The 27,815-nt window shown below is 45.0% G+C and overlaps 2 protein-coding genes across 4 annotated transcripts; one reads left to right on the top strand and one right to left on the bottom strand.

Moving 5' to 3' along the window:
• Positions 1-1,585: 1,585 nt before the first annotated feature.
• On the top strand, positions 1,586-12,569 carry LOC146221403 (complement factor H-like). 3 transcript variants are annotated; one of them, XM_084692533.1, is made up of 13 exons: positions 1,587-1,712; positions 2,161-2,340; positions 2,714-2,822; positions 3,571-3,647; positions 3,991-4,173; positions 4,485-4,670; positions 8,351-8,548; positions 8,630-8,800; positions 8,902-9,066; positions 9,822-9,983; positions 10,480-10,650; positions 11,511-11,705; positions 11,904-12,569. In XM_084692533.1, exons 1-13 carry the CDS (start codon positions 1,646-1,648, stop codon positions 11,924-11,926), a joined length of 1,887 nt encoding a protein of 628 aa, XP_084548659.1. In that variant the 5' UTR covers positions 1,587-1,645; the 3' UTR covers positions 11,927-12,569. The 3 variants fall into 3 exon arrangements, with proteins under 3 accessions (XP_084548660.1, XP_084548659.1, XP_084548658.1); XM_084692532.1 differs by having other exon boundaries at positions 1,593-1,712; positions 11,907-12,569; XM_084692534.1 differs by lacking the exons at positions 8,351-8,548; positions 8,630-8,800; positions 8,902-9,066; ... (2 more) ...; positions 11,511-11,705; positions 11,904-12,569 and adding an exon at positions 7,139-7,548 and having other exon boundaries at positions 1,586-1,712.
• On the bottom strand, positions 12,044-27,815 carry aspm (assembly factor for spindle microtubules). Its single transcript, XM_084692531.1, has 30 exons — positions 27,357-27,815; positions 26,072-26,215; positions 24,470-25,943; positions 24,282-24,377; positions 24,082-24,180; positions 23,852-23,998; positions 23,477-23,716; positions 23,266-23,333; positions 23,022-23,163; positions 22,724-22,854; positions 22,327-22,502; positions 22,106-22,248; positions 21,910-21,995; positions 21,456-21,668; positions 21,055-21,259; positions 20,778-20,926; positions 20,415-20,543; positions 20,127-20,321; positions 16,763-20,020; positions 16,490-16,639; positions 16,285-16,385; positions 15,923-16,082; positions 15,605-15,814; positions 15,018-15,167; positions 14,664-14,855; positions 14,128-14,320; positions 13,651-13,805; positions 13,360-13,536; positions 12,886-13,052; positions 12,044-12,741 (listed from the first exon to the last, which is right to left on the bottom strand). The coding sequence occupies exons 1-30, from the start codon at positions 27,654-27,656 to the stop codon at positions 12,639-12,641; spliced, it is 9,153 nt and encodes a 3,050-aa protein (XP_084548657.1). The 5' UTR covers positions 27,657-27,815; the 3' UTR covers positions 12,044-12,638.

The raw sequence follows: 27,815 nt of genomic DNA, 5'->3' as shown, positions 1-27,815 counted from the left end.
TGTGGAACTGGGACGCCCACGCAAACCCCGTGAAGCTTGAATACACAAGCATCTAGACTGAAGCTTTTCATTGAAGCACATTTTAGGGTTCTTGCAAAGTGAGAGAACTCTACTGCTTCTGACATCACATGTCACCTCCACCAGATAACTAAGTTTCTTATAACGTGTTCGTTAAGCACTAACACTGCTGATACATACAGGGGGATATTTGAACTTGAAACCTCTTCATCTGCAGTCAAGTGCTCTAACCACTGAGCTACCTTATTAAATAAAGGCAGTGGCTTGTAGTCATTTTTTATTTATTTTACCTTTATTTTAACAGGAGTCCCATTGAGATTAAAAATCTATTTTTCAAGGGAAACCTGTCCAAGACAGGCAGCAAGGTTAAACAGCATAGTTATATATAGAATAACTTTTTTTTGTTATATAATTAAAAATTAAAACTAAGTCAGTTACGTGACCTTGGTAATTAACATTTTTAGGAACCTGCCTCTAGTTTTTTCATTTTAGATTTAAAAGCAGTAAATGGTTTCAGTTCTTTGAGCTTTAAACCATTTTGCAACAAGTTCCATGATAAGGGTGCCCAATACATAAAAGCCCCCTTTCCCATTTTCGTTCAGGCATTTGGGACAGCGAGCATGAAGAAGTCCTGAGAACGCAAGGAATGTTGCCAGGCACTTTTCTGCATGATGAAAACACACAGGTAGTTTGGGAGCAGAACAAGGATAGCCTTATACATGAAGGTGTACCAATGACTGAGCCTACAGGTGGTCAGAGCACGCCATCCTACCCAAGAGTATAACTCACAGTGGTGAGTCAGAGCTTTACAGTTTGTAATAAAACACTGTGAAGCATGGTAAGCAGTATCCACCATATGAAGACAATTTGCAGAGGCATGCATATATAAAAGATCACCATCAAAACACACAAAAGCAAAAAATAATGTGATCAAAATAGGCCCAGATGTGCTATTCTGTTACGGCTGTGCTTGTCAGGTGTCTCCTTGTGAATTAACCAGCACTGACTGACCAGATATGCAGAGATAATAGTAATACTAGTACTAATTCTGGCCTATAATTATTTTACGGGACATCGACCACTAGATTTGTTTTAGAATTAAATTCATGATCACCTCTTTTGATTCCATGGGATGGACTGCTTGAGTAGCAAATGATTGGCAGGGGTCTGGAAGGCAAACAGACCTTTACAGGAATATTCTGTTTGTTTTAAAGGTAAACAACTAAATCAAACTCCACTGAATCAACTTCAAAGGTTCAGAGTCTGTAGCCTGTTTTTAACCCTTCAGTTAACCCATAGAACCAGGGCATGCGTCAATGTGTCAAGTTAATCACATATATATCAATCATACCCAAACAAAATGAAACATGAATGTATTGTTGGCATCAGCTGACGCAGTTATGAATGTGACGTTTCTTTCTCACTACGTTTTTTCGGATTTTTTTTATTTTTTTTTTACAGAAAATAATCCAGAGTGGGCTCACCCTTCAGTCTGTCACCCTGGGACATTCTGTGTAAAGTGTGGCCCCTCCCAGGTGGACTTAAGTGATGACCACAGCCTTTATACATAGGTGATGTTCTGCTAATAAGACTAGTCACTACTAGCTTGTGACAGGCTGCATTTAAAATGCATGTTTTAATCCATAGCTTCATCCTTGTGTCATGGATGTATACTGTGTCAGTTGGAGCCCAAGGTAAGGTTCAGGATGTAACATTTGTTGCTGTTTCTCGTCTGAGTAAGTAATTTGACCAAAACAATCGTATCGTGCTACCAAAAGAAGATCTCCAGTTTAGGTTACATTTACGACACGTATGTCCAATAAACTTATTCAATCACATTGCAACACTGTAGATCCAAAAGTATGTTTACCTATTGACTTATCATACCATTAAGCCAAGAAGTTACCGTGTGTATGCCGCATACTGTTCAATGTACGTGATATCATTCGAGACATTATAACAGGTGTCGAGCATGACCAGCCCGTCTCAAAGGCTGTCTGTCTCTTCGGACTACAAGCCAAACCAATCAACTGGACAGAAAATCCACATCATGTATTAAGAAATATTGTATAAATAATCTTAGATGTTTTGTAGCAATTCTTTTAAATGTTATTATTTTTGTTTATTCTTTGTCTTTCCCAGGTTGTAAAATAGACGATTTTCAACCTCAAAACAAAGAAGGTTTCATAACACATGATTTGAAGAAGGAATACCCAGCGGGTGCCGCGGTCAGAGTACACTGCCAAACTGGCTATGAGGGCTTCTACAAAATGAAGTGCGCAGAAGACGGAACATGGAGTTCCCAAAACGAGGAGTGTAAACGTAAGTATTTTCACCTCTACACGTCATCTTCTAAAGACAGGTGTAGCTCAGTGGTTAGAGCGTTGGACCACAGATCAAGAAATCCCAGGTTGAAATCCCTCCTGTTCCTCTCTCTGGATAAAAGTGTCTGCTACAAGATAAAGTTGTTATTACGAACAAGTACTTCATGTGCGCCCTGGAAGACCAGTGTTGGTTTCATAACGTAAGGAAGGGGGCAGCTGTGATGGTATATCCTAGAAGAACCATGTGTCTCTCATAGTAGTAGGCTAGTCTGTTGTTAACTAGTTTGTATCATAATCTATAGTGTTGTAGTCTAGTCTGTATAATAGTATATAGTGTTGTATGTAAATTGATGTAATAAATGTGTTTTCAGGAAAGCAGTGTGGACACCCAGGGGAATCACCAAATGCGGACTTCGAACTTACAGAGAGTAGCAGAGATTTCTCCTTTGGTTCAGAAGTTCTGTATAAATGCAAACCAGGGTAGGGATTTGGTCAAAAGTTCAATTAGCCATATCTTGATTGTTGTGCACAAGCACTCAGATCTTTCCTTCGGGAAACGTCAAACACACAAATTTTCGAAAGTCTATACGTTGGGTTCACTCTACAAACTGTGCAGGAAAGCCACTTGTTAACCGGAACAAATATTTTCTGTTTACACAATCAGTGGAATATCAATGTAATACCCGGGTGATTGCACCAAATGTTACCACACTCTACCACAGTTTCTCTGTCAAAGTTTTTCCCTCCCCTCCCTTCCTACTCCCCCCTCTCCCCCTCTCCCCCTCCAGCGGACACTGGTGACGGCGGGGGGATATGGGGGGGGGGGGGGAGGAAGCTAGGACCACTAGTGACTATGTATCAGTTAAATTAGTATCTCCTGACTCTCCCTCCCCCCCCCACTCCCCGCCTCCCTCCCTCCCCACCTCCCCTCCCTCCCTCCCCCCTCCTCCCTCCCTCCTTCCCTCCCTCCCTCCCTCCCTCCCTCCCTCCCTCCCTCCCTCCCTCCCTCCCTCCCTCCCTCCCTCCCTCCCTCCTCCCCTCCCTCCTCCCTCTCTCCCTCCCCCCTCCCCTCCCTCCTCCCTCTCTCCCTCCTCCCCTCCCTCCTCCCTCCTCCCCCCTCCCCCCTCCCCCCTCCCTCCTCCCTCCTCCCCTCCCTCCTCCCTCCTCCCTCCCTCTCTCCCATGCGTCATGCATCATGTTGTTTGTATGTGTCCCGTGTGTCCGTCAGTTACGTGATGATAAGCAGGTCTCCCATCCGAACGTGCATGAGCCAAGGCTGGAGTAACATCATCCCTGTCTGCGAGGGTGAGCACACACCTGAACAGACACACACCTGAACAGACACACACCTGCACAGACACGCACCTGAACAGACACACACCTGAACACTCTCTCTCATAGTGGAGCAGCATGCCCCACACAGACTGGGCATAGCATAGTGGTTAAAGCATTTGACTGCTGATCCAGAGGTTCAAATCTCCCCACCCACCTGTACACCTCTTTGGATCAGTGTCTGGTGACTAGAAACATCCTTAATAAGATCACACATCTTGTGAAGGGGCCAGTTCTTTGTCTGACCTGGTCCCTGACTTTAAAGTCCAGCTGTTTTGTCGATTGAGTAATTGTGTGGATTGTCTCTTTTGTTCAGCGCTGAAATGCCCGCCTCTTCGTATAGACGATAACATGTATGCGTACGGCGAGTATAAGGAGGCTACGTCTGGCACCGTGGTCACTTTCAAGTGCAAGTCAAACGACATGATAGTGGACGGCCTGGGAAACATAAACTGTGACAACCAGGGAGAATGGAACGGAAAAGTTCCAACATGCAAAAGTAGGTCAACTCTTAGTACATGAGAGATTTGAGTTTAAAATACTATGAACAAAACTTTATATAAAGTACTTATGGCAGAAACCTTATTGATCCACAATTCAAGATATAGCAATTTCCCGGACGATATTCATTTCAAATGTCTTGTGAAAGATAGAAAATACGATAAATGATGTTGATCCTAGTTGTCCAACATGGAACTCCCTAGCTAACAAGCTGTAGTCAACTACATACATAAAGTCAGTTATTTGTATTCCAACGTGTTCTTAGCTTTGATTGTGTCCCTTTCTGATGAGATTTGTGTTCTTCAACAGTTGTGAAATGTGTCGCTCCAACAATTGACAACGTTTTAGTCAGGAATAGGAAGGATGATTACAAGATGGACGACTTCCTGGATTTTGATTGTCTAGAAAACTACAAAAAGTTTAATACACAGATGAATCCTCGATGTGTTAAAATGGGCAATTCCGCCCAGTGGAATCCGCAACCTAGATGTGAAGGTGAGTTATTTTTTAATTATAATATCTTTATTCAACCAAGAAAAGACTCACTGACATTTTAAAACTCAGTGAGACAGTGTGTCATATTTACATGTGTATCAGTGGTGGCTGCTGGTCATTAAAATGGGGGAAGCTCATTTTCGGTGTACATCATATAGATTTTTCATTTATTTTGCAAGTTCACTGGCTAGTTCACCCCTTCGACATAAGCCTAGCCTAGGCTACTGTGAGAATGAATGAACGAACGATCTAACGAAACAAAATGTTTCAGTGAGTGCCGTTTGGCCGTGTTTGCTCCGCAGCTTCACTTGTTGTAGACCAACCAATCAGCGCGCAGCTCATCTATATATTCATGAGCATACCATAAAACGAGAAAACCTAGCGTTTTTTCCCGGGACATATTCACTGGAAGCATTGGGGGGCATAGAACAGCACCCGGGCCATTTGCAGCCCAACCAATGTTACATACCCTATTCGGAGACCTTAAGGAACAGTGTGAAATACCCCAAAAACCCAGTCAATCAGCCCTTTAAAGAAATCGCAACTGATGTGTACAGCGTTTGCGTGTAGGATTCCCCAGGTCTTATGTAGGTTAACGTTTATGTAGTTCTCCTTTAATGCCACTAGAGGGAGATCAGTCAACATATTTTTTTGGGGGGGAGGTGTGTGCAAACTTTAGAATTGTTGTAAGCTAGAGACATACTCATTCGTCGTGGGTTGCATGGAAAAACATCTAGACTATGTTTTGAACCCTCTGGTCTGATTTTGGGAGTCAGACCATTAATTTTACTGGGGGGGGGGGGGGGGCCATGGGGGGGCCAGTGTTTAATCAGAGGGGCACATTACGTAAAAAACGGAAACAAAGGTTATTTAAACATTAAATAGCCTTCTTTAATTTTGCTTTACATTAAAATCATACAAACTGCTCTGGCTCTCCCTCTTCCAGCTCCTCAGCTCTCTCAATACCTTGATATGTTTCTCTCACTTTTTAATTTACTGGGGCAAAAAAAGCTGCAATGTCCCTTCCCGGTTCATGATGACTAGTAGACAGTGACAGTGCAGTCAGGCAAGGTAGGTACTGCCTAATATAAAAAAATGTATTAAATCATTTTATTTAATAATCTTGTATTTTTACTGATTATTCTTGTGATTTATATATGCAATATGTATGTAATTCCAATTGTTTAGACGTTACGATGACAAATGTAGCAGTTACGCATAATCAAATACAAAAAATGGTAGAATAAGCAGTGCTTTTACTGTCCAATCATTGCGGACAACAAGCGAAAAACTCAGGTGGGTCGCAAGAGATTTTTTGGGGGTCGCCTTGTCACGATCTGAGTCTCTGCCAGTGTCGATTTCTTAAACTAATTAATGGTCAAATATTTACTATTGTGTTAACATTTTAAATGCTTTGGAACACGTTCATATCGAAGACGAGTTCATTCAGAATCAGCTACATATATTAGCAGGTCGACTGACTGATTTCCTTCTCATATATTCCCGAAGCGCCACAGTGCATTTCCCTGTTAAAGCTCAGCTTCTATGGACTTCAATGGGGCTGCTTTCAGTGCTTCGAAAATATACGGTCATTGGATAAATGCTGCGATTATGTCCCGCCCATGGACGCTCAGGTGGGGGTGAATGGAGGAGTGGGCTGGTCTGGATGCAGGGCTTCCGCGTGATGATTGGAGGGTCTGTTGAAAGACATCTCCTTTTGATTGAAAATAATTTTGTACTATAAAAAGTCACCGAAGCTATTCAAGATCAGTCCCATCGCGGATTCTGTAAGTGTAGTCGAAAAAGCTGCGGCAACCTATTTCTTGGTATTTGCTTGGCGAAGTTGCGAGCAAGTTTTCATCATACATTTCATACAATTATACACCACATGCCTTGTTTCAGTTTAACCTAATTCCCACATTTTCTTCGAGTTTAATATTGTTTCGTTGATCGTTCCTTCATTCATTCATTCATTCATTCATTCATTCATTCATACATACATACAGTAGGCTAGGCTAGTGTCGTAAGGGTGAACTAGCCAGTGAACTAGAAAAATAATGTAAAATATATATGATTTATGAAAATGAACTTCCCCTATTTGAAAGACCAGCAGCCGTCTGCGTGTAATAAAACTCATCTCGTTGCGCTTATTGAGAACTTTGATCGCTATTTTCCAACAAAGAAGTATGCCCTTCTGAATGATGAAAGGTGGATGCAAAATCCCTTCGAATTTTAGAGTCCTCGGGCTTAACTTGAGTTGACGCTTAGTCCTACAGAAGAAACCGAGTTGTTGCAGCCCAGCTGTGATCGCACTGACGCTATGGATCTGTGACCTTATCGTTCTGGATAAGCATTTCGTCAGAATATCCTGTCCTCCGTAGGGCCAGTGTTTCTAATTATATACTTATTCCTTTCACTACCACTACCAAATGTGCGAATTGGGATTTTCTGTGCTCACACAAATGAAGACAAGCACAGAAACAGACTGAATGCTGCGCCTGATTAGTGTTGCACTCTCCTCCTGCACCACGGACTGAAACTCACTACAAAAACGCGGACAGGCCCGGCTATCCCATTAGCAATGTTGAAATGAACATGTTTTGTATGATTTGTAATCTTTTTGTAATTATTTCATATTTTGTTCCAATATTGCTGGTTCAATTGAATATTGAAAATAAGAATACATGGGCTATATGTTTTGTATAGCTGTATGTCCAATTAGGCACTTATTGGATACCTTCTTTAAACATTGCTGGTTCAATTGTTCAGAGAGAAGTGATCACTCAGTCTGAGATAGCTTATTAACAATGGCAGTAGGCATACAAGTTCTGAAATAACAATACAATAACAGTAAAATATCCTCATTATTGTGCAATAATGGTCAAATCCACCTTTATTTTGTGATTTACGAATAATCTCTATTGGCTTGGGTCGCGAAGGCTTGTGACTTTTAAAATATGGGTCCCCAGAAAAAAAGTTTGGGAAACAATGCTTTAACATGTACGTTCTTTAACATGTGTGCCTTTGCACGTAAATATGTTATGCCAGTAATCATCTACGTTACGTATCAAACATGGACCAATTAAAATTGAAATATTACTGGACATTTGCGCAGCTAACGTCATAACACTGGCTACGTTGTAAGCGTAATCCCCGCAAACTTCAAGTAAAAAAAAACAGCAGCAGTGTCTGCCAATATTTAGAGTTGAGGAATTTCTCCAAGTACGATTTTATTCAAAAAAGGAGTTAATAGCAAGAGGGAGGTCTACGCCAGACTTAAATTGACTACTGCAGCAAAAGTAAACAACATGTTTTCAATCGTTTCAAACAGACTGTTATGAAGAAAAGATTGTCTATGTGGCTGTGCTAACATTCCGCGGCTGTAGGCTACTGCTTGTACCGTTTACTGCGTTTACTGTTTTGCCATATTAGTCTAATAATAAATTAGGTAATCTGGCTTTCATAACTCAGTGCCTAGCCTCTTACTGACATCACTGCTACTAGAAGAAGGAAAACGTGTAACGTTTTTTTGTTTCAGTCAGCTCAGGGGGGCAACGGACATTTTAAAAGGGGCACTGCCCCCTGTAGGCCCCCCGTGTAGAAACCCCATTGGTAGTAAATAAAATGGGTTTCTCTAACGGAATATTGCATAATACATTCACTTTTACATTTTCTTACAGAAATAAAATGTGAATTAACACCATCAGATAAGGGAGTTTATACCCCTTCTGGTAAAACTATCTTTTCAATTGGTGACCTACTGAGGGTGGAATGTAATCAGGGGAACTGGATTCAACAAAGTCGCAAAACTTCGGCAACTGCAACATGTGATAAAACTGGATTTTGGACACCGGGCCGATACCCCCCCGTTTGTGAAGGTACACTTCCCCTGTGAATGGACACCCTCCTGTTCTTTAGTCATGTTACTCAGTACATATAACCATGTTATCTTATTCCAGAGATAAGATGCTTTATTCCACGTGTCCCACATTTAATAATAAATCCATGGAAACAGTCGTACAGGTTGCAGGATTCTGTCACATTTTCCTGTGATGGCGATTATGAGTTAAAAGGCATTGCCAAGGCTCAGTGCACTACGACTGACTGGTCCTCGATTCCAACATGTAAAGGTATTTTGCTTTAATTGTTCTTGTTAATTACCATCATCAGATTAGCTAACCCTAGCTGTGATGTGTTTATGACTTTAAACTTGTTTTATGATTTCTTTCAGAGATTACATGTGATCCAAATGATATAAAACATGCACGCTTTCCACAAAATAAAAATGTATACAAACCTGGAGAAACACTTAAGTATAATTGTTTGGAAAACTTGTCAAAAGAATCTTCTGTCCTATGCACTGAGAATGGGTGGGAAAACAAACCTCAATGTTCAGGTTAGAAGATTTTTTAAATTTTCACTCCATTTGAAAGTTATGAATGGCTGATAGCCTACTATACTATAGCCTACTGTACTATAGCCTGCTGTCCTATAGCCTACTATACTATAGCCTGCTGTACTATAGCCTACTGTACTATAGCCTACTGTACTATAGCCTGCTGTACTATAGGCTGCTGTCCTATAGCCTACTGTACTATAGTCTGCTGTACTATAGCCTGCTGTACTATAGCCTACTGTACTATAGCCTACTGTACTATAGCCTTCTGTGCTATAGCCTTCTGTGCTATAGCCTGCTGTGCTATAGCCTACTGTACTATAGCGTGCTGTACTATAGCCTACTGTACTATAGCCTGCTGTACTATAGCCTGCTGTACTATAGCCTACTGTACTATAGCCTTCTGTACTATAGCGTGCTGTACTATAGCCTACTGTACTATAGCCTGCTGTACTATAGCGTGCTGTACTATAGCCTACTGTACTATAGCGTGCTGTACTTTAGCCTACTGTACTATAGCCTACTGTACTATAGCCTGCTGTACTATAGCCTACTGTACTATAGCCTACTGTACTATAGCCTACTGTACTATAGCCTACTGTACTATAGCCTGCTGTACTATAGCCTGCTGTACTATAGCCTACTAAGGAGTTCATTCATGTTTATTCACAGGGTCAGATGAGTTTACCCAAGTAGACTACCTTTAACTAAACTTGTGTTGTACCATGGAATCTGATATGCTGTGTGTTTATCAGGAACCGACAAATGCAAATCCATTAAAAATGGATTTGTGGTAAAGGGAGACTCAAACTTGTCACATTATGCCTGCAACCGTGGGTACAAGCTACCGCATGCAGGCTGGTGGGATGAAGCGGAATGTAAGGAGGGAATCTGGAAACAACTTAAACCCTGCATCGGTAAGCAGTCAAATATATCCAGTAACTGATGGGTTTGGTGAACTGTATGGTAAACATACGGAGAATAAAAATGGGTGACATGTAACCAAGTAGAATTGACTAAACTCACCCAGTATAAATACCGTTCACTGGTGTCTCCATGTTGCTAGCTTGGTGGCGTAGCTCAGTGGTCCTCAGGGCCCGCTGTCCTGAATGTTCTAGATGTTTCCCTGCTCCAACACACCTGATTCAGATGACTGGGTTGTTACCAGGCTTCTGCTGAGCTTCAGAATGACCGATTCAATTGAATCAGCAAAAGTGGTTCTCCCAACTGGCAAGAACCACTGGTGTAGCTGGTAAAAGCAGTTCATGAAAGATGGTGGGTTACATGTGTCAGGATGGCCAAGATCGAACTGTGGGGTGGGCAAGTGTGGAAGTGCTCCCTGTGACGGGGTGGTTTAACTGAGTTACAATAGATTGAGTTTACACATTAACTATATCAATGCTCTATTTCTAGAAACATCTAGATGTCACACACTTCCTGAAATACCGCACGCAAAAAGTATGGTACAACAGGAGGACGGCTTTACTGGCGTCGTAAAAATTCAGTGTAAAGAGGGATACATGCCTGAGGTAATTTCTATTGAATGTAAGAATGGACGCTGGGAAACCCCACCAAAGTGTTTACGTAAGTACTTCTGAAATTAAAATGTTTTGGGGAAAATTGGACACTTTTGCTTGAATTTAAATGTATTAAAGTCCATGTTCAGTGAATTTTGTAAACACATAAAAAATATAAAAAACTGTATTGCTTAAACACGTTACAAAGACTGAAATATGTAATACTGAATTGTGGAGTTAGATTAACTTTTTCAAAATGTTTGTGTTTCTGATTTTTTGGGCGGGGCTGAAATCAAGCCTCAATTCCGAGTTGATGTCATTACAGCCTACAGTTTGCTAGCTAGCTACTGTATGCCTTTGTGCAAATTCATATTCATTGGATGCGAGAATTTGGGGAAAGGGATAAGACCATTCCACTTCTTCTTAATAAACTACTACTATACTCGGGTAGTCGATCAATGTCCTCTGAATATGATTCTAGCTCTAGAGGACAAAATGTATGTAGGGACGCATCTATTCCTGTTGTGGCGGTATTTGACAGTTAAGTCACAGCTTTCCCGCAAGTGAGCATGGTTTCAGCAGACACGTCCCCAGCGTTTGAGATCTGAGAAAACTGCTTATATTATCAAGATTTTGGTCACTTATTTTAAGTTACTTGGCAATTTTTTCTCATCCAACTTTGGCTTGGTGGTTAGTTGGCCTAACATGTTGCAGTGGTGTGACAAACTGATTTTATTATCACTTTACAGGGACTTAAATATTGGTTTGTTAAGACGTGAGCTGTTGGGCTCCTTGACCAAACAGTAGGAAAATCAACAATAAAACACTGCAACTGAAGTCAGACTTGTTATATGATTCTGACAGGCAGACAGTTAGCCTACATTTAAATGAGTAATTTTAATGTTTTACTCTCACTTATTTTGTTAGGCAAAGACACAACGTGCACCTCCCCACTGAAAGTTGAAAACGCAGTCATTCGGACTGCATTTCAGAGCGGATATGCGGACAAGTCTACAGTAGACTATGAATGTCGCAAGTCTTATAAATTAACAGGAAATAAAACAATCGAATGTACACGTGGAACCTGGAGCAAATCGCCAACATGCGAAGAACAACCAGAACGTAAGTTTATAAAGCATTCAGCCGTTAATGCTGTAGCCTATTATTTTTCAACGGCTGCTAGGTTTTTGTTAGCTGATGTTTTCATGAAAAAAAAAAAGATAGTTTGGGAGTTCGTTTTTATATGTAGACACAGGAATGCTAAGATTGGTCTTTGTGAACTACAGAATGGTCTTCTGATTTATGCTTTTACTTCACCAGCAGATGCAGGAACTGAAGTCTGAGACACCAGCCCCCGACCCAGCATCAACCTTGACCAACACAACCAACCCCCGAAATCAAATCCAACACATCGATCCAAGTCAAACCTAAAAATGAGCCATAAAAGCGCAGCACTTAGAAGTGACCCACATTAAATACCAACCATGTCTAAACTTTTTACTTGTGTAACTGCATAATTGCAAAGCCAAGGTTATAGCCTGCCTGTCTCACCTAAATTAGTGTGATGTCAAATCCCAAGCCTACTGCAGTTAGCAAAAATGAGTATCCTAATTGTACATTTATTATGAAGTTTAGTTAAAAAGTAATTTCAGAAATGTTGTGAGGTATGACAAATGTTTGGGGAATTTAACACCGGCTATTGGCTTGACATGCACAATTATAATTGTTTTACATAGTTGTGAGTAGGCCTACATATTTTGACTTGATGAATAAACATGGACAGTGTTTGAACCCATATGGCGGAACCCATAAGGAGATATGATTGTCACCTGCAAAACCATTTGGGGTGGGGAGTTCCTGGTTCTTACCACACACCTCCATAGAGTGAGAAGTAATTTAAGTTTAGTATTTAAAAGCTAACAGAAAATTAAACAATATGTATATGTACACCAAATGTTTTAATTTCAATAAAAAAGTGGCATTGTACACCCCCCCCCCTAAAAAGTTTGAAACAGTAAAATAAAAAACATTTATCCAAGTATATTAAACAAACAATCATGCCACTGTTGCAAAAGCGTCTGCTACCATCTGAATAGCTCGAAGTGGGTCAACAACATCCTTCAGCTTGTCCTTTCTAAGAACCCAGTCTGGAGCAAATCTGGAACAAGGAGAGATGCAACAAAATATTTTGTAAATTATTGTGTGTGTATGCATACTGTGCAGTCAATTTGTAAGTGAAGTTTGCCCAAATCTGCTCCCAGGCGCACACTAACAAACTAAGATGCACCGTGGGCACACTTACTTGGCCACTGGTTTGTGTTTTTGAGTTGTTGTTGTGTTGAGTAGACTGCAGTTCCTGGAGGCGTTCGTTTTCTGCCTCTCTCTCCGAGCATCCATCTTGTGTTTTCGTGCCGTGAGTGAGTAGATACTTTGAATCCGTTCTACAGCCTTGGGCAGCTTCCTCACCTCCTGAAAAACAGAATTTATAAACGTTTAGACAGTCACCAGGGGCGCCACCATTTTGTCAGCTCACCAAGTAATCATCAACGATGCAAAACTATTTAACCTTACAAAACGTTTTGTAGAAAATATATCAAAAACAATTTTCTTTTATTTTTTTACATTTCAAAACCTTTAAAAAAAAATCCAAAACTTAATGACATTACTTTTCAAAACTTTTTTTACAAAATCATTTTTTTCAACCTTATGAAACTTTTGTCATGTAAAGCATCAAGTCAACAGACGCCGGAATCGTCTCCTGCCAGGAGGTCCTTACCAGGGCTCTGCGCGGGTCCTGCAGGAGCAGAGCCAGAAGGAAACAAGCCTTGGTGAAGATGCTGCCCCCCTTCTCTGCCACCTTGTCTCCAGCCTTCTCACGGTAGATCTGGAGCAGGTCCAGCAGGGTGTTTACCGAGTTCTCCACTGCGTAAACAGCCTCAACGGTCTTATAGTACTGGGGGGTGGGGGGGGCGGGGGAAATAACATGTTAGGATGTTACATGCTACATCTGGGCTGCATGCCCTCCATATTGACAGAATCGTGACACGCTGAACGGAAGCACTGCTACCTTGGAGAGGTTGAGGAGGACCTGGATGGCGAAGGAGATGACCTCCATACAGGGAACGCTTCTGTTGCAGCTCCTGATGAGGGTGAAGATGACCAGGGTGGCTCCACTCTCCACCAGCATCTCACAGCACTCTGGAGAAAGCCTGGTCGCCAACTCTACAGACAGGCAGATGAAGGGAGCTGTTAACCACACCACTCCACACACAATCAGGCCCCTTATCAACTATTCCCATTCAAGTAAAGTTTCTTTCTGTTTAAGGAAACAAAATGGTAAAGAACATGCTTCTTTTATGTTTATAACCATCAATATAAGTGAATGCACTGGTCGGTAGTGCAATTTACTTATTAACTTCATGCAAACAGAGGATAACAACGGGGAACATTGTAAGCATAATACTTGACTGTAAAGACTTTTAACATTCCTTGTGACAAAGAGCTGTACGACAAAAAAAAAGACTTGACGTGCTAAAACACCCACCCAGGTTTTTCAGAGCTGACAGGATGTAAGAGAAGTGTTTGTATTGAAGCAGGTGGTCGATGGCTGTGGAGGTCTTGTGACACAGCCGGTCTTCCTCCTGCGCGCCATCTGAGACCATCCTGAGGCGATGCCTCACGGCCACAACTCTGTGGTGGTCGTGAAGCTTCCTGGAGGCGTGTCCTCGCCACAGCGCCTAGGGTAAGAGGAGGAAACGGATTGAACCAGACTGTCGGCACTTCAACCAAAAGCGACGATCCAGAACATGTAAAAGGTCTGCACTCTCAGTTCAGGAGGTAGAGCAGAGGATAGAGGACAACAAGCTCTATTCCTAGTCATTGGTACGGATGAATACATTCATAACGATATTAAATAAATACATTATATTCCCAGTTTTTTTTTTTTTTTTATAAAAAAATATTTGTTTTCTCAATTTGTCTCTGGATTCCCCCCCCCCCCCACACACACACACACACACACACACACACACACACACACACACACACACACACACACACACACACACACACACACACAACCTGGGCCTTGATGATCCCTCGCTCCACCCTCTGCTGTCGTCTCAGCAGCAGGAACTTCCTGGCGTGCTGCTGCAGGACGCGGGCGGCTCGATGGCGGCGGGCTAACCACCTCCTGGCCGCTCTCTGAGCCGTCACCACCTTCCTCCTCTCCTCCAGGAAACGCCTCCGCTGCTGCCCGGCTCGTACCCACCGCTGGGGAGGGGGGAAATAGGCCGCCGACTGACTTAACACATGCTCAACGCTTCCAACCTCTACCAGGTCTACCACCGCCACAACAACAAACCCCCATCATCAAGAGCATGTATGGCCTAACCCTAACCCAGGGCGACATTTCAGGTGCGGGGTGAGGAGTACCTGTATGCGGACAACTGAGTGGATCTGCCTCCTGGCTGACTGCAGCGCCCAGTGCGCCCTGAGGCCCTTCTGGATCCTGACGGCACAGAGGTGATGGAACACAGCCGCAGAGAAGCGCAGCCTCCTTCCTGCTGCTGCTGCTGCCAGCACCTGGAACACACGTGGGGAGAAAACTAATGGCGCGGGGAGAAAGATGCGAGCGAAGCCATTCGGTCCGTTGTGGCAACACTGCCGAATATCTATAAACTAAAGCTGGAGCAAAAACGAGTTTTGTTGGTGGCCATGATATTGTGGCCCTCCTCCCCACGGGAGGACAGTAGGGGTGAAGGAGTTGGCTAAGGCGAATGCTAGTGATTGGTTGTGGCAGATCAGAGTGGCTCTGGGCAGATCCAATAGTTTTAAACTTCAACAGAGTACACGCCTACAAGGCAGTCAACGCTTGTCAAAGGAGCGAGGCCAGACTCTCTGTACAAATGAAAGGTACAAGAGTCTGGTTAGGACCAGGCTAGTAAGGGTTAGCAACGGCGTCAGAACAGATGCGATGAAACATGTAGTAAAAAAAAAAAAAAAAAAAAAAGAGTAGTTACCCGTCGGTTGGCCAACCAGCTACGCCAGCATCTCTGCAGAGTCACGGCGGACTGTCTCACTCGGGAGAAGTCCTCCCTCTCTCTCCTGGCCAGCTGTGCGGCCCTGAACCTCGTCTGTAGGACGACCGCGGCTTCTCTCTGCCTCTGGTACGCCCTTCTCTGGATCCAGCCGTGATACACCGACTGGATGCACAGGGCAGCCTTTTGGACCTACGGAAGGAAAAGAGAAGAGAGAAAGCAGACGTGTTGGTGTCAACGACGACCATGTTTTTAACGACTCTGGAATCGATCTGTTCTCACTTCGCCAGGTTGTCATACCATGAGCTGGCTTTGTCTTTCTCTGTGGCCTCTCCATGCTGCCTGGATGGTGACAGCTGAAGCCTTCTTTCTCAAGAAGTTGTGACGGTCTTCTTGGGCCTTAACGGTCTCCCTCCATCTGCGCTGAAGGACCAGGGCACTGTGTCGAACCGTCAGGAACCTGAGAGGCACGACAGACCTTATAGTTACTCTGAAGACCTCAAGATAAACAAGATTATCATAGCATTAAGAGCTTCTTAACGAATCTGGGAAACCCGGCCATTACTTACAATTACTTGTAAATTACACAAACTTTACACAGATTGCCCTTTTACGAGTACAATTATGCCTACAACATACGGACCAAAAACAGTTGCCTTTACCTTTTGCGAAGGAGATTTGTCTGTATACATCTGTGGACCGTTGCAACTGCAGCCCGCATATCCACAAGCTTGCTTCTGGCTTGCTTCCCTCTAAACCAAGACTGAAAAACACAGACGAAAGCAAAATGAGAGGGATTGTAAACATCACAGAAGTTCTCGGTATGACAAAAAGGTAGGGCTCTCCAAAAACGACATGTTAATTCACCTGTATAAGAACAGCCGACCGCTTCACGGCAAGATACTTTGCTCGTTCTCTCCGGTGGAGAAGGTGGGCTCTGTAGTGCTCCTGTATGAGAGCAACAGAGGTCCTTTGTTGACGGAGTCTCTGCCTATCTACCATCCCACGGTAAAAGGCCTGTCCAAAAAGAATCAAAAACATTTCAATCAATTCCATCATTTTTCCATTTCAGGACTCAACATTTCACACAACAGAAAAAAGTATGTGCATGTCGGAGTGAAGACATGCCCACACACACACCTGAATAGTGACGGCACTTTTCTTGATTCTCTGATACCGTCTGAACGCAATGTGACCGCGCACTCCGGCCTGGAGTTTCTGGACATCTCTCAAGGTCTTCAGGTACACTGATCGCTGCTCTCTCTGCGCTCGCAGTCCTCTGTAGCTCTTCTGAAGAGTCAGGGCTGCTTGTCGCCAGCGCTGAAACCTCCGCCGTGCTGCCCACCTCCTGCAGTGGGACTGCAACGTCACTGCGCTGGACCTCAACTTCAAATACCGGCTCCTCTGCACGACCATGTGCAGCACCGACTGGACCTTAACGGCTGCCCGTTCGCGTTTGGCCAGCCGTCGGGCAAGTGTGCCGCGGACCGCTGCCTGGAGGGTCACCGCTGCTCCTCTGACTGCCGTGTAGTCCAGGCGGGCTTGGCGGCCCAGCCTGCAAGACCTGTACCATCTCTGGACCGTGACGACGGACGCCTGCATAGCGGTGTAACGTGTTCTGGACCGGTGTCTTCTGAAGGCCGACTGAATCACCACGGACGCGGCTCGTTCCTTCAGGAACCGTCGACGCCTGACGCTCATTTGAAGGAAGGCCTGGATCTTCCTGGCTGCTTTCGTCCGTGTTGCCAAGCGCCTGGCTTGCATCCCCCTGAATGACGCCTGAAGGCAAGTCACAGCACTTCTGATCCGCAGATATTTCTCCACCTGCACGTGCCTCAGTTTCTGAGCTCTAAACCTCTGCTGAAGGACGGCGACTGCCCAGCGCTGCTTTCTGAAAGCATCCTGCTGCTTCTTCATCCTGTAGTTGGCCTGAATGACAGTGGCGGCTCGATGCATCTTGGAGACTTGACTTCGGTCACGGATCCCTCTGAAAGCTGCCTGGATGACAACGGCAGAACCTCGAAGCTTCAGGAACCTGTCCCTGTCTAGCCTGCCTTGAACACACAACCTGAAGCGTCTCTGGAGGATGACAGCAGACAATCGCATGGCCTGGAACTTGACCTGTGCTCGGTGTCTTCTGAAAGCAGCCTGGATCGTGGTCGCAGCTTGATGCTGAAACCCGATCTCTCTCCTAGCAAGCTGACCTCTGTATGTAGCCTGCAGGAGGACTGCAGCACGCAGCATGTTCAGGTAGTGTTGCCTCTGAAGTTTAGCTGCCAGGGTGGCCCTGTATTGTCGCTGAATGACAAGAGCAGAAGACCTCAACGCAAGATACCGCTTGCGCTCCACATGGGCCCTATAGCATGATTGGATGACTCTGGCAGATTCGTGCAACCATTTTACAGCACGTCTGGTTATTATTCCACGGAATGCAGACTGTAAGACAATTATCGCTTTTTTCTTTGCGTTCAGAGAAAGCATTTCCCTTTCCACTAGTTTGTTGGCTCTGTATCTGACTTGCAGTGTGCTCGCAGCCCACAGCATCCTCTTGTAATGTGTCCTAATCTGGTGCATTCGTACGTGCGATTGAATAGTTATGGCAGCCATACATTCAGTCCGCAACCTCTGCCGGTCTATCCTCCCCCTGTACGCTGCCTGAAGAGTGATTGCAGCCCTTTGCTTCAAAAGATACTCCTTTCGTTCTTTCTGTCCAATGGCAACGGCTCTGTATCTCTGCTGACAGAGTACAGCTGCCGACCTGACTGCAAGGAAGCATTTCCTTTCCATGCGAGCGAGGAACCACCTCTGGATGACAACGGCCTTCGCGTGCATCTCGGCAACCGCCGTCCTGACCCTGTGGCCACGGTAGGCTGACTGGATCTTCACAGCGGCTGACCTCATCTTTCCGTACCGCCACACATGGTGGTCTCGAAGCCTGCTGGCCCTGTAGCGCTCCTGGACGATGATGGCGGCACACTTTGTGGCGAGGTAAGAAACCCGCACCTTGAACATCCTGAAGTAAGCCTGGAGGACAGTTGCGGCTCTATGCCTCGTGCTCAGGTCTCTTCGGACTCTGGATCCTCGATAAGCCGCCTGGAGCTTCAGGGTAGCTCTCTTCAGCCGACAGTACTGCCGATGTTGCGACCTGCCCGCCAAGTGAGCTCTATAGCGACTCTGAAGGATTATGGCTGCACTCTGCAGCAGCAAATAACGCCTCTTACAAATAAAGGCTCTCACCGATGATTGAATGAGTGTAGCTGCCTGGTGTTTTCTCTTCAGTTCTGTTCTTACTTTCATACCACGGAGTCCCGCCTGGAGAGAGATGACAGCATTCTTAACCTGAAGGTACTCCGCTCTCCCTTCCCTTCCTGCTTTGAGAGCTCTGAACTGACGTTGTATCAGCAAAGCAGCCTCTTTTCTCGCCCTAAAACGTGACTGCGCGGCATGCCTGCGGTAATTGGCTTGAAGTATGGTGGCACACTTATGAAGCTGCTCAATTCTCTTCCGTTCGACCCTCCCTCTCCAGACAGCTTGTATTTTCAGTACGGAACATCTGAGCTCCTCGTAACTCTTTCTTGATTTAGTTCCCAACAACTTGGCTCTATATTGCTGCTGGATAGCAACCACTGAGCTTTTTAAAACGTTGAATCTCTGATGGGCTATAAACTTCCGGAAGTTTGCTTGGATCACAGTCGCCGCTCGATTCCTCTCCTTCATCATCCTACGTGCAACGTGCCCGCGATACATCGCCTGTATCGTTACGGCCGCGCACTTCATCTCCAGAAACTTCAGTTTCTCCGCGTCTCTGAGCAGCGAGGCCCTGAACCTGCGCTGGATGACGACCGCGGCTCGTCTCGTCCTTTCCAGCCGTCTCCTGACCGCGCTACCCTTGAACGCACTCTGGATGATGGTAGCCGCGTGGTGTTTCTGTTTCAACACCTGCAAGCGGCACCTCTGCTGTTGGCCTCTGTACCAGGTCTGAATAAGAACAGCACTCAGTCTGACGGACACGTAGCGACAATGACACGCGTGCATTCTGAACCAAGACTGAATCTTCAAAGCGGCAGCGTTTCTTCGGGCCGTTTTGGCGCTGCGCCATTTCCGAAAAGCGGCTTGAATCACAGAGGCGGCGTGGTTTTTAATCTGGAACTTTCGTTCCGTCCAGTTCCGGTAACTTCTCTGGATTTGGATGGCTGCCGTTCTCAGTGCGAGATAGTTTTCGCGCTCTTTTCTTCCGTTGATCCGGGCCCTCGTGTGTTTCTGGATCACTGTCACTGCCCACCGCATCATTCTGTAGTCAGAAACTGCTCTCTTCATCCGCCAACAGGCCTGCAGCACTATCACCTGTGATCTTAAAGACAGGAAGTTTTTCCTGGCGATATACCTCCTCCATTCTGCCTGTAAGATCAGAAAAATTCCAATGAGTGCATTGTGCAAAAAAAAAGAATACTATATACCGGCATGAGGGGAGGGTGCGTTTCTGTTGACAGAAACATGAACATACTTGAATAGCTGTGGCCGAGGCAGACTGGAGCCCCCAGAGGTTTGCCTTCCTCATCAGCGTTGCCGTGTTCCGGGCGGCGTAGCCTCTCCAGGCAGCCTGGAGCCTCACGGCGGCACGGCTCCGTTTCCTCGCCCTCCGTCTCTTGAGGAAGTTTCGTACGTGCGCCTGAATCTTTGCAGCCGCTACGTTTCTTTCCTGCGAGGGGGAAAGGTTCGGTTTGTCATCCATCGGGTGCCATCTTCACAAGACGGATCAGTCCCTCGGAGGGGAGAGGGTGTAAAAACAAACCTGGTATGTTTCCAGATCCTTCCACAGTTTGTGTTTTCTCCAAGCACCCTGAATGACGCGGGCCGCTCTCGTCTCGTTCCTGAGGTCCAGGAGACGGGTGCACAGGAACGATAGGTAGGACATCACCACCTGGAGCACGTTGAAAAAGGTTACAAAAGCATCACATTACGAACACGAACAGTGCAACGTTCCTGACTATCCCTGTGGACACAAACGCATTCAGAGAGTTGGGGGAGCCCTGTCGTAAATCAGAGATAGGCTGCTGGGCCCGGGTTCAAAAGGTAAAGAGGAGAGAGGAGAGGGGAGAGGAGGGGGGAGCTGTGATGGTGACTGAGACGGAAGACTATGGCTTGCTTTTCTAACCTTCTCATTGGGTATGGTGTTGGACATGTCAGCTGGGTTGATCATTGCTGGAACCCCCCCAAGGAAAGACACTGCAGCGTTGACCAATCGGAAGTTACTCTTCTCATTATCCAGAAGTTCTTTAAATTCCAACATGGGCGAGTCTGGGACTAACGTGAGGAATACAACTTATCAGTTTAAACACTTCACATCAGCCCGTCGCATCGTTCAGGCAATCGCAATAGTTAATATGCATAAGCATCAACCGAAACTGTAAAATGTTGAGTCAAACCATTACCGTTCTGCGTTGTGGGCCAGGTGTCAAAAGAATTGTCGGAGTCGCTGGAAGAGCAGTTGAGCTCCAGGCGGCCACGTGAAGAGCACTCGACAGTCTGAGTGGTGCTCTGAGAGACCCTGTCCAGGGCCAGCTGGCTAGGATGATAGTGGTGGATAAGGTAGCAAAGCGCCCGACCATCCGAAAACGACACAGAAAAGTTCTCCACCTGCAAGTTTTTTTGTGACAGATTTAACAGAAATAACAGAGTTGTCTACAGTTTTTTGTAAGCTCTCTCGCTTTCTATGAAATATAACTACAAATATTTATAATATTGTATGTTGTGAATACACATTCACAATATTATGTTTATATTGTATAACAATACCAAATTGCGATTGAAATATTTTACTTGGCTAACTTGCCTTCAAGTTGTAGAAGTCGCAGACAGCATTGACCCAGTCCATCAGTAAAGTGATCTTCTGGCTGCTGTGCTTGAACGGTGAACCAGCTTTGGAAACGGTCTGCTCTACAACCTTGTCAGCTTTCAATGATGCCAGTTTCTGCTTGACACTCCAGGCGCGTTTCAGAAAACCGATCTCCTCCCTCAGTTTCTCCTCATCTAAAAGCACCTCCACCTAAAAAAAGCAGTATTCTTTATCATAATTATTTTTCTCATATTGTACATTTGTTTTTCAAATATATTTCAGTACTTGTTTTATCTACTTACTATGTTTATTGTTATGCACCAACCTACCAAAGTGAATTCCTTGTATGTGTAAACTTAGCCTTACTTAGCAAGAAATCAAACTCTGATTGAAAACATACTCTCCTCCCCAAACCTCAGTAACCCTAACTGACACCAGGCAGCAAACAAACCTGGAAAGCAAAGATGATCTTCCACAGAAGGCTCAGCGTTTTTTCCCGGTGTCCATCCACAACATCTCTGGAACTAATGACAACATCTGGTAGAAAACCCACAGAAACACCGCTCAGTCGTTTTTCAAATTTTTAAATACTTTTCCGTCCACGCAGATCCAAGTACTGTAAAATGCCACCGTCGCCCTAACCTTACCATTATCCTTTAGGTCGACGCCTTTGGCTATCAACACCTTCAGGGCTATGTCTACGTTGTGGACCTTCTGCAGACGGCTGATAGCAGGCATCCTCAACTTCTGGGACAGACTCCAATCCTGGGTGAACAGCTCCATCACTCGTCTAAAATGAAAACACAAATTAGAAAATACTCACACGAGAGACGGACTGAACTGCGGTACATGAGGGAAGACCACTTACACTAGCCGGATTCCACATTTCAAGTCGGTTGCCAAGTTCTTGACGGCAAAGTTGAATTCGTCCAGGGGGGTCTGCGTGTGGGAGACGGGGAGGCCCAGATACCCCATGTGTCGGGGCAGGATTCCCTCCCCACTCAGGAAGTCCCTGGAGAAGGCCAGGAGTAGATCCTTGCTCGTCTAGGAATGAATACAGAGCCGAGAAAACTAAGAACAGCCTCTACAAACATCTTTGATGGGTGGTTGCAGGGTTATGACACTCTGAACTGTAACACAGCAATAGAACAACTGAAGCGCACACACACTCACGAGATATACATATACGTTTGATCTGTCTCTCTCCCTCTGTGTGTGTGTATACGTATTGTCTTTTGATCAAGTTCAGCTCGGTATCTGCCTACTTTGAACTCTGCATCCTTGCAGAACAAACAGGGGTCATGCTCGATCATCCTGGACTCCTTAGCCTTGTCCAGAAAGCAGACCAGCAGAAGCAGCTTCTTCAGAGTGAAACGGGACAAGGCCTCTTCGTGTCCTGAGCAAACAGGAACAACACGTGTTACCTTGGAGACAGCAGGGTTACAAAGCACTGCCCAACACCAGATGTGGTTCAAATCCACAGAATACAAACCACCACGAATAAGGGGAAAATACAAATTAAGAATGTGAATGTATCCTTTGAATGCACAAGAGACTAATTACCATCTTTGTAAAGATTGGGGACTTTAGCGTGTCTGAACTGTGCAGCGATGTCTGGATTCCAAAGGAGGCGTCTCAAGATGAACAAGGCCAGGCCCAAGACGTCACTGTTACTCTCCAGCGGAATCATCTCTCCATAGATCGTCTAAAAAAATAAAAACATTATAAAATAAAGCATTGAATAAATGACCACGAATAACAGACCACATCAGCGGTAAGAAACAAAAGATATGAATCTCAGACAAACCTCCAGACCAATCCGGAGCCAGAGAGGGTTGTAGGAGAGAAGCCAGTTTAGGACTTTTTGACGTTCCCCTACAAAACGAGAAGCACAAACGCTTGAGTTCACGCTCATGTTGTGGTTTCAAACGCGGACATAAAAGCATAGCCTGCCTGCGGTACTAAAGCAGTTTTACAGTAAAAAAAAGTGAATCTCCATCTTCCTGTCCAGTGTTTACCTATGTCCTTCCAGAGGTGACGGTCTTTGCGCACCAGTAACCTCTTGGCCTCCACCTCCAGCTCCAGCCTCTGGATAGCTTTGATCATCACCTCCGACGTGAAGAGCTGACAGGCGGAGCGACGAAGACGGTTCAGACGTCGGCGGGCCGTATACGTGCTGAAGGACATCTCCTCTTTGGTGGGGGCCTTGGGCACACTAAACCTCTCATCGCTGCCCATCGCCAGAGAGAGGGCATTCACTGAAACACACGGTGGGAAGATATATGCTGTGAGTGATTGAACTCGATTTTTGTGATGTGTAGCCTCGACATGGCATGCTAGTCTACTGTCGTTGCGGAACACAGAAGACTTCCTTTCCATCTTAAGCTTGTTACCTTTAGTGACCTCGGTGTTGACCTTGAAGTCATCTGGAGTAAGTACGTAGTTCATCCACCAGGTGAATCCTCTTTCTTGCTTCTCGATCCACCTCTCATCGTAGAACATGTTCTTAGCCGCAAACGGCATAGGGTGCCTTGGGATGGCTGCAAGACACAAGAGTTGCTAGTTGCACGTCACTAAACTAAGCAGTACCAACACACGCCAATACAAGAGATTTGTCACTCACCTGTTTGTGCAGGCTTAATGAAGGTCAGTGTGGACTGGGCCACAGCTACGACCTTTGCCTTCCTGACAGATGAAGCACCAAATGACTTCAGAGAAGTACCTGTAATCAAAAGGAGTCAAATATGAGTATCATCTATTAATATGCATATATGTGTGTGTATGTATGATACTGTGGATCAACAAACATTGTGGGTCACATACTCTGAACGGTAGCTCTGGAACTTTGCCGTCTGCTTGGAGCAGGCGTCACAGACCTGGCTCCTACCAACGAAGAAGAGAAACCGGATCGCAGAGAGGCTGAAGGAGAAAACACAACAATATTGAGCTGATGTAATACGTTGGGGTTATCATGGCTTTGCCTCAGTAAACAAAGGCTCTTTTTTACTGACCTGCTGGTCTCGGCTGTTTCTGAGCAGAACTCTTCCTCACATCTAGACTTCTCACCGCAGTTGACTTCCTGCTTCGTTTCTCCTGCACCATTTTCTCTGTATCCTCCACTTTCTCAACATCCTTCAGAAACTCATCGCTTTTCCTTTTTTTGCCCCGTGTCACGACATCAAACCGGCTCTGGCAGCGGACAGGAAACAGATCCTGATGGACAGGAAGCTGTGCTGAAGCGAACCCAGACAGAGGTGCTCCATGGGCCAGCTGGTTATTGTCGTGGTGTTGAGGGGTGACTGGTACCCTGAGCAGAGGAGGGCTGAGAGAGAATGAGACTGGGGCAGGATCATTTAAAGGAGTCAGGCTTACAGCTACTGGGTCCATGGCCTCCAGCGAGGTGCAAGTAATGCTGACATTATTGCGTTGTCCGTCTGAACTACTGTTGGAATCGATGACAGGAAGGCCCGGGGTGCCTGGACTTGAGTCAGAGCGGCTCCCCGCATCTGTGATCTCCAATGTTTTCTCCAGAAGTCTTCGTCTTGAGGTTTTTATTTTCCTCTCCCCCTGAGGTCTCTCTACCAGGGCCGGGGCTGCTCGGCTCTTGACCACGGTAGCAGAGGTAAAAAGAACCTTCTTGGCTTGAAAAACGTTGCATCCCGCCTCTATTCTAGGAGCGACTAGGTCGTCAGCCTGACCAACTGCCAATTTTGGCTTGATGAAGAAGGTTAGCCTCGGCTGTGCAGCGTCCGATTCACTGGGGCTATCAGGTATTCCATCAGAGCCGCAACCTGCGATTCCGTTACCTGATTCTAATGAGTCCGAAAAATCAAAGCTCGAGCATGCGTCGGGAGGGCTTCCGTCAACAGCTGCAGTCAGATCAGAGTCGATCATCGCCAACGCATCTTTGACTGTAGGAACTCTGAGACCAGCCTCTGGTAAAGCACCGACAGCGACACCGACAGGGATTCGCATAGACTCGATGTGAGGCATCAGGTTCTTCAGTCTATCTGGTGTGCCCACAGGCGATAGCGTCTTGTTGAGCACTCTTGCCATGTCTCTGCGTTCAGACGGGAAGACGGGTCCGCCGAGGACACCTGCCGTTCCAGTGGGGTCGCTAATCCTGATCCTCGGCACCAGGGGAACACCAGGGGAACTCGTAAGGTCGCCATCTCTGTTCACTTCATCCAGAGGCTGAGATGTTCCCTTACTGACAAGGGCGCAGATGCTCTGCGGCTCCAACTTCTCCGTGTCGTCGTGGGCGAGAACAAACCCTGACGGGGGTCTCGCTCTAACCGGGACCACATCGTTGAGAGAGGAGAGCGGGCTCCGAACTCTCCCCCGCCTGTACTGTGGAGTTTGAGGCACCTGAAAGGTCTTGTTGGATGCCTTTCTCTTCAGAGAAGATTCTGGAGTTCTCTTGACTCTGGAGGGCGCCGGGAGACCGGACACCTTCTTGTTTTTGATCGAGTCCCACAGACTCTTCTGAAACAGACGATGGAAAGGCACATAACGAGTTAACTAACAGTTAAGTTCCTCATCAGCGAACCTGTTAGCTACAGATAACGTGAAACATTTGTTATTACTAAGTGAATAACGAGACACTGTGACACCTTTTTTTTCTTGGGTGCATTTGCTCTGCCGAGCAAAACGGCTTGATGTTTAACAACGCCATTGGCAACAAAGACGATGAGTTCTCTGACCCCGCCTTCCTCTCCAGGTGTCCATGTTATAGTTAAATCAAATACGTCTCCAGGCTGTGGGGAAAAAAAGTTTTAAAAAACAACAACCCTTTTGCATTTACAATGGTTATAATCGCCATGAAAGCTTGCACAGACAAGGAATTTACTTTGGCAAGAAGGTGATTCAACATTTAGGAATCTTAACTTGAATAAGGTACTCTAAAGTCTGACTAATCTTAAGAATGAAAATAAAGAATATGACACATAAAATGGCCATAATAATGTTACACAATACATTTCGATAAAATGTAAATATATTTATATATATTATGAATGGTTCGTTAACCAGATTTTTAAAAATAAACATCCACACCAAGAATTGCGTTAGCCCCACCATAAAACAAGCAATTTACATTTTGGGACATGTCAAGTTCAGTTTGGGACGATTAATTTTGCACTTTGGGACGGTACTGGGACAGTTACGAAAAAAGTTAGTTGCGAGCCCTGCATGTTTGCTTGCTTGGTACGCTGCAACCAGCGGAGTATGATGTGCATGCAGGAAATTGGGAAGAACAGGTACAACTGTAGATAGTTTTTAGGCTATGATACTAACCTCGCACATAAAGTAGGCTAAATAAAATACACCCTTTTATTTACCAAGCAACCAGCAACGTATCAACTCAGAAAACTAACGCTATATAGCCTATACAACTACAAGTAGGCTACTGTAATGAGTTGAAATGATGAAAACCTTGAGGACAAACATTCTGCTCAATGTAGCTCTGGTCTGGACTAGTGCTAATCACAATGGAGTTACAGGCAAAAGCTCAATATTATTTATTGCTCATCATAGGCTTCAGTGTAAAAAAAACATAATTGTTAGATATCTGTAATAAAATGCTACAGTAGCGAAACTTGACAACTGATTCCAAAAGAACATTAGAATATGCAGTGAGCTACTACTGTATGGGCATTAGTCTATTAAATAGGACGACATACAATAGCGGTCTGTGATGCATCCGTTTTCAATCGGTTTAACTACATGTAATTGGCCTGTAATATTTTATATGACGAACAATATACTCACACAGGAGCAGCTAGCTTAGCTCTAGCGTTAACCGTTAGGAAGTTCAAGGCAAATCATGAATGACGCGTGTTAGTGCTGGCTTGAGTCGACTGCTAGATCAGTAAGCTAACGATAGAGACATTTCTTTACCTGAATGTTAAAAATTGTTCTGTCAACGGAAAACCCTTTTGCAGATGCGATCTTATTCACTGTAACCTCTGTAGCTCCATTGTCAGAATCCGGATTCTCAACTCGTAGGACGACCGATTTCGAAGAACCTATCTTTACCGATCCAAATGTCACGAACGGTGCCCTCGAGAACTGCACTAGACTCAAAACTGGTAGTTCTAGAAAACCAGTGTTTTCTTTGTCACAAAATAATGTTGTGGTTTCTTCTGGCTTTATTGGACTAAAGTCCAAAAATTCTCCTATCCGTAATGGCTGAGCCATGACGTAAAAAGATGTTCGTAAACTACCTAGAGTCGCTAGGTAGATACTGCTACTGACTCTTCAACCTGCTCTAAAACCTTTCAAAGTTTGAATTTTCTCTGAGTTCTCGACTCATCCAATTATGTCAAACTGGGAAGTTGACGAACCAATTGCTGCAGG

This window comes from Hypomesus nipponensis, chromosome 26 (genome assembly GCF_054491055.1).
Source record: "Hypomesus nipponensis isolate SF chromosome 26, ASM5449105v1, whole genome shotgun sequence".
NCBI lineage: Eukaryota > Metazoa > Chordata > Actinopteri > Osmeriformes > Osmeridae > Hypomesus > Hypomesus nipponensis.
Note: the sequence above shows the minus strand (reverse complement) of the source record. Positions and strands in the feature narration are given on the sequence as shown.

Excerpts from the sequence above, each read along its gene's own strand:
- LOC146221403 (XM_084692533.1), top strand. The coding sequence starts at position 1,646 with ATGCATGTTTTAATCCATAGCTTCATCCTTGTGTCATGGATGTATACT. Across the intron at positions 4,671-8,350 it reads TCCGCAACCTAGATGTGAAG|AAATAAAATGTGAATTAACA; the intron begins GTGAGTTATTTT and ends ATTTTCTTACAG. Across the intron at positions 9,067-9,821 it reads AAACAAACCTCAATGTTCAG|GAACCGACAAATGCAAATCC; the intron begins GTTAGAAGATTT and ends TGTGTTTATCAG.
- aspm (XM_084692531.1), bottom strand. The coding sequence starts at position 27,656 with ATGGCTCAGCCATTACGGATAGGAGAATTTTTGGACTTTAGTCCAATA. Across the intron at positions 23,999-24,081 it reads CATTAAGCCTGCACAAACAG|CCATCCCAAGGCACCCTATG; the intron begins GTGAGTGACAAA and ends TGTGTCTTGCAG. Across the intron at positions 22,503-22,723 it reads GCAAGGATGCAGAGTTCAAA|ACGAGCAAGGATCTACTCCT; the intron begins GTAGGCAGATAC and ends ATTCATTCCTAG.